This window comes from Panicum hallii, chromosome 9 (assembly GCF_002211085.1).
Source record: "Panicum hallii strain FIL2 chromosome 9, PHallii_v3.1, whole genome shotgun sequence".
Classification (NCBI taxonomy): Eukaryota; Viridiplantae; Streptophyta; class Magnoliopsida; order Poales; family Poaceae; genus Panicum; species Panicum hallii.
Genome location: NC_038050.1, coordinates 5,708,866 through 5,721,235, shown reverse-complemented (window position 1 = coordinate 5,721,235; position 12,370 = coordinate 5,708,866). Strand labels below are relative to the sequence as shown.

The 12,370-nt window shown below is 46.6% G+C and overlaps 3 protein-coding genes and 1 pseudogene across 3 annotated transcripts; all 4 read left to right on the top strand.

Annotated features, from left to right (window-relative positions):
- Positions 1 to 2,606, top strand: part of LOC112876594 — a 30,608-nt pseudogene extending 28,002 nt beyond the window's left edge.
- Positions 2,607 to 5,579: 2,973 nt separating this feature from the next.
- LOC112877224 lies at positions 5,580 to 6,227 on the top strand. Its single transcript, XM_025941457.1, has one exon. It carries the CDS (start codon positions 5,746 to 5,748, stop codon positions 6,037 to 6,039), a length of 294 nt encoding a protein of 97 aa, XP_025797242.1. The 5' UTR covers positions 5,580 to 5,745; the 3' UTR covers positions 6,040 to 6,227.
- Positions 6,228 to 7,468: 1,241 nt separating this feature from the next.
- On the top strand, positions 7,469 to 8,014 carry LOC112877882. The gene has a single exon (XM_025942257.1). It carries the CDS (start codon positions 7,515 to 7,517, stop codon positions 7,776 to 7,778), a length of 264 nt encoding a protein of 87 aa, XP_025798042.1. The 5' UTR covers positions 7,469 to 7,514; the 3' UTR covers positions 7,779 to 8,014.
- A 1,908-nt stretch (positions 8,015 to 9,922) lies between these two features.
- On the top strand, positions 9,923 to 10,743 carry LOC112876195 (50S ribosomal protein L7/L12-like). The gene has a single exon (XM_025940247.1). It carries the CDS (start codon positions 9,997 to 9,999, stop codon positions 10,498 to 10,500), a length of 504 nt encoding a protein of 167 aa, XP_025796032.1. The 5' UTR covers positions 9,923 to 9,996; the 3' UTR covers positions 10,501 to 10,743.
- Positions 10,744 to 12,370: the final 1,627 nt, after the last annotated feature.

The window sequence follows — 12,370 nt, the reverse complement described above, 5'->3', positions numbered from 1 at the left end:
ATGGGGACATTATTACAACATGAATTGGTAACACTCAAAAAATTATAATATTTTGACAATATTTGTGTATTACTAAATTTTTGAAACGTTTGATGACAAATTAAAACCTATATAAGAGTATACAAATATATTAATTTTTAAATCCCACTTGGAATGAAAGTAGGTACATAGTCGTTGTCCTCATATATGAATTTTGCGGAAAGAAGTGATAAGTATTTATCATGCTTGTAGTACAAATTGGAACTAAATACAATAATTCAAAGAAAAGTGTTTAAATTTGCAATAATAGGAAAATTGCTTAAAAATTTACAAAACTTGGATACATTTCTAAACTCTCTGGACCATGCTACACAAAAAATATTTGAAACCATTTGGATATAAAATTACTTCTACATATACCGAGTGTTATACCTTTACCGAGTGTTAGGGAAGGAAGCACTCGGTACATGGTTATATCTACCGAGTGTGCTGCCTTTGCCGAGTGGCTACACAAATAAACACTCGGTACATATCGGCTGTCACGTTACCGCACCGTTAGGAGGTCATTGCTACCGAGTATCAGTTAATGAGCGGAGTGTGTACAAAATAGCGCTCGGTACAGACGGATTTTGCCGAGAGGTGAAACGGTTTGCCGAGCACACTCGGTAGACAGTGATCTGTACCGAGTGCCCGATAATTTACACTCGGCGCAGACTGAAGCACTCGGTACCTTCGTAGATTCTGGTAGTGTGGGGTGTGTAAAACTTGGTAAGCTGCTACAAGTTTTGTCTGTATTTAATAGTGGTGATTGCCTATTTTGTCGAGGAATACTAATTTTTTTTATTGCTGGTTACAGTTATAGTAATAGTGTTACATGAATTATTTGGTCAAGTTATTTACAATTAGTAAGTCGTCTTGGGCTACAAAAGAAACGTTTCCAATGAGGAAGATAAGATGTTCCCGGTTCAGCTTTGTATTTGCACTTTTTCACCACACGTTCACACCTGTGGTCTGTTAGTCCCATCACAGCTGCTCGAGTGCTCGCACAGAGCTACAAAGTAGGACTAAAATTTCATGGAAAACATTTGTAACCAATACAACATGAAAGTAACACTGATGACCTTGATCTCGAACTATACAATTCAATCAGCCATCTTTCCACCTAAGTGTATAGAGCATCTATGTTCAGGGCACCCGTCTTCTTAGCTACCACTCCAAGATTGCAGCCACAGTTAGTAATCATTTAAATTTATTTAGCTGCCATTGTCATTTGTAGTTGCTACGCTGTCTCTGTTACAATGGCACTATGAGTATTACCTTTGAGACTTTTGGCCGGTTAGTGCTGAACTTAAATTGCAAATAGAAAGCAAATGTATTTTGGCTACGGTCGACGTAGGTATTTGCAATATAAGCATCGCTGGGGAGTCAAACACACACTGCTGACATGTTGCTTCCAGAAGTTGTACAAGGATAGTTTTAGGATGTTCATTGCAGAGTTTGCGCACCAAAGCAAACCAAATGATTATGCTGGTTTCGCATCTAGACTGGTCTTTGTATTCACTACTTGTGGTGATTGCCCATTTTCTGATGAAATAGTAAAAAGGGCTTTATTTATATTAGTGACGGCTATATTGTTATAATGCATAAGATGAACTATTAGGTTACTTTATTTACATTTAGTGTTTTTTGGGCTACGAAAGAAATGTACTCAGTGATGAATTTTAAATTTTCCTGGTTCAGCTTTGCATTTGCACTTAACCAACCGTATGCAATATTAGCTGCACCCATCTAGATGCAGGGTTAGAGCTACATAAGGAGGAGTAACGACCTTGATACGAAACTACAGCACAATTTGATCAGTCATATCCTTCTGCCTGAGCATGGTGACCATCTATGTTTGAAAGCGCTGTCTTCTTACTGCCTTGCAAAGCATAGTAGCCACAATTAGTGCTGCTTGAAATTTAGTCTTGGTTGTTATTTATGATCGCAACATTACCCCTGTTGCAATCACGATGAGCTGTCATCATGCAAGATTTTCGGTTTGTTAGCGCTGGACTTAATTGGCAAAGAGAAAGCAAAAGTTTTTTTTTATTGCGAGGATGTATTTGCAAGTGTTTGTATTATTGGGGAGTCAAAACACGGTGCTGACATGGTTCTTCCAGAAGTTGTACAAGGATATTTTTAGTATGCTCATTGGAATTAGTTCACCAAAGCAAACCAAATGATATTCTGACCTCACCTTGAAATAACCCCGTTTTTGTCTTTTGCTTATATACTTATTTAGGCATGTGTCTTGTATCTGAATACTTCATCGTGCATGTGTTTTCCACTATTATATTCTATCAGATTGGTTTAGTTGGCATAGTCACGGACTTTTCTTCTTGCATTATGATAGGCGTAAACGGCTCCTGTACCTTGGTGGATTGGTGGTGGTGCCTGCTTTTCCTCCTGCTACAGCTTTATTTTTATAATATGGGATTCTTAATTATTGGCATATGTTTTTACCCTTGCGCAAGAACATAGTTACCTTAGCCAGGCAATAATTTCCCATTCAAAAAGCTAATTCAACTTCTCTAGTTGCCCTGGTATCATAAACGTCTAGTGACTTTTTGAACTTCTGAAATGACTATGCCAATGAACATTACCTGGTTTGGTGGTTTTGCAACATAAACCATGCTCGTTTTGCAACATAATTTAGGGATGCAAGCGGATCGGATCGGAGCGGATAATACCTCTTCCACATCCTCATCCATTTTTTTTTGTCGGATGCGGACCCTAGTGGATATTACACGAATGCGGTTACGTATGCGGAAACTGGTGCGGAGTTGAATCGGTGTCGGAGCAAATGTGGATTAAAATAGTCAAATAATACATGTTTGTGTAGTTTTTTATGGTGATTAATCCCCCAAATAAAATCATAAAGTAGCAACATAATACAAAAAATGCTCATCTTTATGGTTCAAAAATCATATCAAAAGTGATCTTAGTGGTCCATACTGATACTTAGACTTGACATTGAATAAAATTTATTGTAATATCAGTTCATACCTAAGAGAATAGTTTATAGTATTTAAGAGTATAGAACGAGCACGTAAAACAAAAACAATGATTCATAATTAAGCCTCTTTATTCTTCTTAATAGTCGGATATCCTATTATAAACCTCGGATAATCCGCGTTCATTTATGGATAATCCATATCCGTCGGATTTCTCTAAAATCATATCCTACTACGCATCCGCGCACAATCAGATTTGGATTATCCATATCAGTTGGATATAAAAAAAAAGCTTCCCCATTTCTGCAAAATTCAAATTCGGATTGGATGCGGAAATTATCCTCACCACTTTCAACCCTAACACAAACCATACTCGTTGCTATATATTACTCCAAGTTGCCTGCGTTAGAGCATCTCCAATGAATGTAACTGACCCCGGTTCTACATTGATTTGATTTGTGCTGTTGTAGGATGAGGGGTGACTCTATCCGTGAAATTCCATCTACCCAAACTCATCCCATTCACGACGACAACTCTTCCCCGAGCCCTTCCCCATGGCTTGTGCTGCACTGCTGCCGTCGGCTTGCCCACCTGATTCGGCTACCTCAGGCTCACCATGAGATCTAGCAAATCAAGGACCTCCGGCATCCGTTGCCTTGATGGCACAGCCAGGTGCGTGTGAAAAGCAAATCAAGAAAAAGTTAGATCTGAAGAAAAGGCTAGCGTGCAGGAACCCGAAACATTCATCTGCAAAGAAGGGCATCTATGCTTTCCTTAATCAGGCCGGGCGAGCAAGTTAGTCGCGTACTTAATATAAATATAAATTAATTATATAAAATATTATGTCCTGCCCGCCGCGCAGCTCTTCCCGTCCGCGGCCGTCGAAACGCCGTTGTCCTCGCCAGCCCGCCCGCAACAGCCGCCCAGGCGTCCAGCGACGTTGGCCGTCACACGACCACACCGCAGCCAAGCGCGCACCTCGCTCCTCCGTTTCCGTGGCACCGCGACGCGCTACGCGTACGCGACAGCGGCGCCCAAGCCGAAAGCGCCGCTCCGACCGCTGGCCCCACTCAACCACCTAGCCTCGGATCGGATCGATCCCCTCTCGAGCGGGTCCCACGCGACGTCACCATCGATCGCTCAGACCGCTCCGGCGACACGTAGAGACCTAACGTAACTGCAGGAGCACGCGCCGGGCACGAGAAGAATATTGTCAGCAAGCAGCTGCTTTCCCGTGAAGCTACAGACACGCGTTCGTGTGGATTGCGATTCGGTGAGACGCGCGATAACGACAGAGGGGCGGCGGATAGGGTTCAGGGCATTGGGCCACTAGGGCCGTGGCCCAAATAACCTCTTATACCCCTCTTTTTTTCCATGGTTCAGCAACCACTTCTGTGGAACGGCCCATGTTATCAGCAGGCCGCCGACCCAAACTCCATGACGGGCTCACAGCCCAGCAACTCGCGCTCGCCCCTCTCGAGCTTGCGTCCTCCTGGGCCTGGGAAAAGCATGGCCGAGCGCTCGCCCCTCCTCTGCCCGACGAACGAGCGGCCGCCCGCCCCTCCCTGCTCTCGCCTCGACTCGCTACGCGCGCCTGAACCCTAGGTGGCGATTAGCGAGCGGGCGAGCGGCTGGGGCTAGCGGCGCGTCGGCGCCAGCGGCCTGGCGCGAGGGCTGCAGCCGGCGGCATCTCTCCTCTCTCTGTCTCTCAGAATCTCAATCCCTCGGCTCCCAGTCCCTAGACGGATCGGCGGGCGGCGGCACCTCCGTGCCCGGAGGCCGGCGCGGTTAGGCGGCGGCTCCTCTGGCAGCAGGCTGCAGCCGGAGCACGGGGCCGGAGGCTCATCCTGGAGCTCCTTCAAGGCTGCAAGCACAATAGCAGGAGCACATAGTCAGTTACTCAGTTTGGATTCCTAATCCGGCGAGGCAATCCCTTCTTTTTCTCGAATCGAACAGATTAGCTTATTTAAGCTCCATTTTGTATATTAGAATTACTCAATGATGAGGCCTAGGAAATTGAAATCATTTTTATTGAGCTTGTAGTACAATTAGACTTGGAATTGGGGATGTACTCTAGATCATGCAATTTAAGCGCTTTTAGACTATTGCTATTGTAGCTATCAGCATGTGCACCAGTTTAAGTATTTTTAGTGCTTTGATTAGTGGTCCTAGGCGTGAATTTCTGCCAGCTCCGCCGCTGGACAGCCAGAAACACATTCTTTACATCCTCGGCCGCCGGCCACCGAGCGGTGAAAGGGCCAGAAGCACTTAAGCAGGGGAACGGCAAGAAAGGTCGCTTTGGGTGGCCAAACGCCCCCTAAAATCTCCCAAAAGAAAAAAAAAACTGCAGTCCACTCCGGCGACCGGGTGCCTTGCGAGCACGCTTCCTCCCTCCGTTGTTTTACGTGGTCAAGGCGCGTGCACGAAACGAAGGCCATGCGCGGCGACCCAACCGCGCCCGAAAAGTGAGGGTCACGTTTTCCCAGGCAACTCCGATCCCCACCGCGGAAACCCAGCACGAAAGCCACGCGAAACGCCACCACCCGGTCGCCCCGCCACCGCCACCCACCCAGCCCAACCTCCTCCGCCACGCCGAGCCAGCGCCAAGCCTCGCTGCCTGCCTGCCCCCAGCTATATAACCGAGCGCGGATTCTTCCCCTTCTCCTCGTGCCCCACGGAGCACACGACCCCAGCTGAACCAAGGCTACTCTCTCCGACGACGGGCCGGCGGCGCGCGGCAGAGAAGGGATCGGCGGCCATCGTATCCGGGATGTCTCGGTACGTGGAGATGCTGGACATGGGCGTGCGCATCGCGGCGAGGTTCCACTCGCACTGCCCGCAGACGGCGCGGATGTACTACAAGCCGCCGCAGAGCCAGGCGGCGTCGTCGTCGTCGGGCGCGGCCGAGGACGACGCCAGGGCCGGGAGCTCCGGCGGCCGCCGCGCGGCGCCCGTCCTGCGGCCCTTCGCGGCGGCCGCGGACCTCGGCGCCGGCGACCGGCCGGCGGGCCGTCAGTTTCACGACTTCGACACCGCGCAGGTCGTCGTGTACGAGGTCATATGAGGGAGGGAGGCTGCTAGAGGGCGAGGTCTCCGGCTTTCCGCAAGTGCTGCGAGAGGTTTCTTGCGAGATGATAAGATCTTTGGAGAACGGAAAACAATTTGTACATGTGTAGTAGTCTATTCTTTGATTTGTAGCCTGTGTAGGAACACTCACTCAACACGGAAAAAAAATCATTCATTGAACAAACATCATGAGTGTTTTATATTTTCCTTTGGTTGATTGGTTCGTATTCTGAAATCGATCGAATAGACTGACGAAGTTGAACCGGATCAGAGTTCAGAGCAATGCTACGCTCATGCTGATGCGGTACCATGGTCCAACCACCAAGGGATGGATTGCAACTTTGGAAGTTGGAATGGACTGAAGATTCGAGCTTGGATGCTCTTTGCCTGTTTGGATGGAGGCACGGGCCGGCACTGGTTCAACGGAGTTGCTGAACCTTGCTATACGACGAGAACAGTTCGGTGGATCATGAAGTTTGTTGGGTGCGTGTTTTGGGTGGCCGCAAGGCTGATTCAATATGCTTTACATTCGAGTTTAGAAGCGTTTGAGACCAAGATGGAGATCAGCAGCGGCAGCATTATATTGGAGCGTCAGGTGCAGTTGGAGGGAAACGGATCGGAAGAATAAGACAAAGTCCAATTCAGTAGAGCATTTGCTGACTGCTGTTACTGTTCGTGGATCTTCTTTGTTAGGAAAAGTTTCCTGTGTGCACAGAAAGATGGAAATGGCCCCTCTTTTTTCAGGGCTAAAAGATGATACTGCTAGGTGTGCTAGCTACCAGCTCCAGTGCTCAAAGACAACACATTCTGATCCCCACGAGAGCAGGAGCGGGACACAAATATGCGGGCACGAGACCACAAATTGTTAAGTCAGGAAATCAGAGATTCAGAGTAGCGTGCCCGTGCGATACGATCGATTGCTCTGAAACCTGAAATCTTTCTGTCAGCGACGCAGGATAACGACCAGTCCATCCACTGCCCTTCACAGTCACCGCATGAAGCTAGTTCCCACCCGGCCATCCCAACAAAAAGGTCGCGCTCGGCCGCCCCCCATGGCTGCCACGAAATCCTCCGTCCGCTCCGGCCGTCAGCCGAGTGCGTGCGCTGGCGCTGCGACCACGCTTCCTCCACCATTTTTTACGTGGTCGCCGGCAAGGACCCACGAGGGCGGAGCTAGCTAGCGCGCCAGCAGCCCACGCACGGGAACGGAAGCCACCCCGACCCCAACGCAGAAGGGCACGTTTTTATAGTCAACTCCTCGCCGCGGGGAAACCCAGACCCGCACGAAAGCCACGCGAAACAGGAAGCGCCACCCAGTCGCACAGCCAGGACCAGGAGCTCCTCGCGCCGCGCCCGGCGGCCCGCCAGGTATATAGCCGGGCCGCGAATCCTCCTGCCCTCCTCGTGCCCCCAAGCGCTCCCGACAGAGCACAACGTGCGCGGCGGCCGGCGGCACAGAAGACACCGATCGAGATGTCTCGGTACGCGGAGATGCTGGACATGGGCGTGCGCGTCGCGGCGAGGTTCCACTCGCACTGCCCGCAGACGGCGCGCATGTACTACAAGCCACCGCAGACCCAGGCGGCGACGTCGTCCTCCTCCTCGGCCGGCGACGACGCCAGGGCCAAACGGAGCTCCGGCGGTCTCCGTGCGGATGCTGGCGCCGGCGGCCGCTCGGCGGGGTCCCAGTTGCACGACGCCGACGCCGCGCAGGCCGTCGTGTACGAGGTTATCTGAGGAGAGATTCTGCTGCGACAAGTTTTGGGAAAACCTGCAGTACATGATACGTGTAGTATAGACATACGCTCGATTCTTCGACGGCTTGGACTTGGAATGGAACTTGGAATCGATCAAGTCCGTGAAAAGATCACTCTAATGATATGATGACGATGGGTGTTCTATTCTTTGGTTCATCGTAGAATTCGACTATTATACTGGACGAAATTGCAATGGTGACTCGAGATTAGAAGTGATGCTATGCTCGTGCCCCTGCTCTACAATGGAGGCCTGGACCAACCATGGACGGGTTGAAACTTTGGAAGTTTTGCACACGACACCTAGGAAGATTGGAACCTGTACGCTCTTTGGAATATGAATGGAGGCATGGGACAGGTTCAACGAAGCTAGCGAGTGAACCAGTCACTGGACCTAGATGACGAGAACATTCGATGGCTGCGCAAGTTGGGTACGGTGCGTGTTTTGGGCGGACTAATTGCAAAGGTTGACGGTTCAGAAGTCTAGATTATAAACAGTATTGTTTTGTTTGACCAAGATGGACGCCAGCGGGGACATTGCTGAAACATTCTGAATCGCGTTAGGTGAAGCAGAGGGGAAAGGGAAGGAGATGAAAGTTTAACGGCATCATCGCTGTTCCGATCAAGTAATGAGAATTTTCAACGTTCATAATCTATTAATCGCATTTCGGCACGCAACACATTGTGTGCTTCCACTCAACCATACCATACCAGCTCTCATTCTATTGGCGCCATGACACCGCTTTAAATCGTCTGCATGACAGTCTGATGACAGATCAAGTGATCAACCATTGTTAGTTGTCGCAAAAGTCAACTCACAACTTTAAACACCGAAATATTAACCAAGATTTTTGAAATCAAACGAATTTTGTTACTAGGATTCATCTTAGCACCAATAGCAACTGTAGCATCGGTGCCGTGCTACCTTAGCACTCGTGCTTACATCGCTTGGCACCATTGCACTTCTGCTAGACCAACTATAATCATCAGGGACAACTTCAGTGTGGGGGAAGGGGAACTGGAACCCCTCCTACCCTCATGGGGCGAATGGAGTCTCTCAAGTTTCTCCAATAATTTTCAACCATAAATGAAGAGTAAGAAAAAAAGAATGACGATTAAGAAAATGAGAGAAGGGAGGAAGAAGGGGATGAATCATCCCTAACTTGAAATCCTAGATCCATCCGATGACCATGCATATTGAATACAAAATTGGACCTACCATAGAACAATAATATTTTAAATAGCGAGTTATAAGATTTAGTGTCGGGTTCTCAACCGCTATTAGCACCGTTATAGTCCATTGTAGTCTGCAAATGTTATAGTACGACTACAACCCGTCATTTAAAATACTGAAGTAAATCATATGTGTTCAATAATTCCAAATATCTATAACGCTATGTTTGGTTCAGCTTTCTGAACCTGCTTCTGCTTTCAGAAAGCAGAAGCTGAACCAAAGAGGTTCAGCTTTTCTGCAGCTGATTTGAAAAAGCTGCTTACAATTTTGAAAGCAGGTTGTACCCTGCTTTTGCAGCTTTTCCGAATTTGTGAAAACTACATACCTACTATTGGTCACATATATATCCTTTCAATTCTTTTTCATATATAAGAAAATAAAGATTTTTCATATATAAGAAAATGAAAATAAAAAAGAATACAAAAAATTTAACTCCGAATATTTTCATATATATAAAAATAAAGATTTAAAGGAAAAATAATTTGGTCATCACAAAAAAATATTGTATACTGTCAATTTGCATAAAAACAATATATAACTTTTTTACGGTCGACAACTCACAGCAGTTTGAATCAAACGACTTTCAGTTTTTCACAGCAGGCATCTCACAGCAGCTTTTTCACAGCAGACATCTGACAGCAGCTTTTTCACAGCTCACAGCTGAACCAAACACACCCTTAAGACATATTACATTTAGGCCTGGATTAATATCGTAAAGTAGTAAAAGCACCTGTACATCTTCCAAAACTTCGTATTTCCAGAGAATATATCAATAGCGTAAAACTTTGACATCTCGAGGATTGGTCATTAATAAATTTATGTGCCTTCTTGACTTCATTACGTAATCCACGAAAATACGCCTTCACGTCTTCAAGTGACGAAACGTCCTCCCTTCGCTTCAAGTGATCTGCTGCACGCCGGCCGGGTCGCCGTGACGGCGTCCGCTCTCTTCCCCGCGAAAACCCTAATGGCGTCCCGCCTCCTCCACCTCCGCCGCCTCCTACCTCCCCGCCCCACCCTCCCTGTCGCCGCTTTTTCCACCGCCGTCACCCCGACCCCACGCGTCTCCGGGATCGTCGACGAGATCTGCGGCCTCACCCTCCTCGAGGCCTCCTCCCTCGCCGACGCCCTCCGCGGCCGCCTTGGCGTCGACCAGCTCCCCCCGCTGGCCATCCTCACGGGCGGCGCCGTCCCGCTCGCCGGCGGCGCAGCGGGACCCGGGGCGGCCGGCGAGGAGGCGAAGGCCAAGGAGGAGAAGATGGCGTTCGATGTGAAGCTGGAGGGATTCGACGCCGCGGCGAAGCTCAAGATCATCAAGGAGCTCCGGGCGTTTACGAATTTGGGGTTGAAGGAGGCGAAGGAGCTCGTGGAGAAGGCGCCGGCCGTGCTGAAGGCAGGAGTGCCCAAGGAGGAGGCGGAGAGTATAGCTGAGAAGATGCGAGCGGTCGGCGCCAAGATCGTTCTCGAGTGAGACGACGAGAGCTCTGTATGGCCTCGTTTCTTGATTTGTTTTATCTTTCTTGTACGAAGAAACTGATAGAATTTTGGAACAAGGAAGCAATAATTAGTGAGATTGACTGTGGAGATATTTTCATTGCCAGTGGAAATGCCAATTGGGCTTTGGGGAATACTGTCTTAGATTTAGCGATATTGCTTCGAGCTCTGTATCTTGATTGTTTGTTTTATGGTATGAAAAAAGATATTCTTTTACTCGAAATGGAGCAATTCGTTGATGAACACTACAGTTTTATCTTAGGATTATATTATTTATTGAGAAGAGGATTGCAGTGATATGGCTTTCACCTATCAGTGTGTGGCTGTTGCGATTGGGCAAAAGGGGAAGGGGTAGTTTTAGGTAAGTTTTTGCAACCCAGTGACCAGGGTGGTGTAAAGTTTGTTTGCAGTGGGGCAAAACTGGTACTTTAGAGAGTTGTTAACATTGCTCGCATCATTGTTTTCAAATTTGGATCACTATAAAAAATAAGATCTAGAGGGGAGTAATTAGTGAAATGGTTGTGTCCTAGTTAGACTACTTTGATGTGCACCACAGTTTAAGATATTTATGAGATTTTGAAATGTTTCAGCTAAAGTAGTCAAGTGTGCATATGAATGTGAAGTTGCTATGTTGTGGTTAAAAGTGAGATTTTGCTAAGGTTGCAACTTCTGAAAATGTTAGAGGATCAGGCTAGTTCCAAGTGAGTGTTATGAATGTAGAGGAAATGGTTATGCTTACTGCTTAGCAGTTGATCATGTATGTTCAGTATGCTTGAAAGGGTTCAATTTATTATACAATAAATTTTGGTTGGTTTACGACAATGGCTTGTGAATCCAGTTGATGGCTCTAGCAGAAATATTGAAATTGCTGCTGTTATTTGTTAAGGCCTCTTAATTCTTCTGTATACAGTAGTGCCATGTAGTTTCTGAAATGATTCACAAGATTCAGCACAGATAATGGGGTGAGAATGCCGCTGGAGAAAAAAAAAGCCCCCTTAGAGTGCATGGTCGAGCAGCATGTGAGAAATTTTCAGTAGATAGATTGCAGAACATTAGCATCTTAAGGGGAAACATATAAGAAACCATTTCTGCCCATCAAGATTTCAAAATTGCAAGTGCCACAACATTGTATAGAACAGTGAACTCTGAAGAAAATATTCATACTTAAGCTATGAATCAAATGAAGTGAGATGTCTCTAATATAGATCTGCTAACTGGATTTTTTAATGTGGTGATTATTATTCTCCATACGCTATTCTGATCCTACATAAATATGTGCCCTCAAACCTCATTTATTTACCATACTACCTGGTAGGTTGCAGGATTAGGCAAACAAAAATAATCTCTTTTGAATAGTAGCCTTGATACATTTTTGCTTTGAAGGCAAAATTAAATTTTCTGACATGAGAATAACTAGGATTGTAGATCTCACAGTTTTTCTATTTGAAAACTGTGAGTTAAATTTGGAGAATACTCGTGAAAAATATTACTTTGTTCTATTGGTCTATTGGATCTTCTATGTGGCAAAGAGATTTAAATGTCTATAAAGAATTGGGTATTGTTGAATAAAGGGAGTTATGCTCTCAGCTGTATCGTGTTATAACATTTTGATGGTCCAAGTGAATTATCATGATCAACAAGCTATTTTGAATAAAGTTCTGTGGACTGCACCTTTGTTGTATATTGTGTATGTTCTGGTTGTGACCTGCCATCATTTAGCAATGTGTTGTGTCGCAATTTGCAAAGTTATGGGATTTGGTAGCAATGTGATGTGTGTTCAACTGTATCGAGCTGGAAGTTAATTTTCAAGCAGAATTAGCTCTGCAGCTTCATTATTTTTGGTTTCA

Coding starts and splice junctions, on each gene's coding strand:
- LOC112877224 (XM_025941457.1), top strand. CDS start 5,746: ATGTCTCGGTACGTGGAGATGCTGGACATGGGCGTGCGCATCGCGGCG.
- LOC112877882 (XM_025942257.1), top strand. CDS start 7,515: ATGTCTCGGTACGCGGAGATGCTGGACATGGGCGTGCGCGTCGCGGCG.
- LOC112876195 (XM_025940247.1), top strand. CDS start 9,997: ATGGCGTCCCGCCTCCTCCACCTCCGCCGCCTCCTACCTCCCCGCCCC.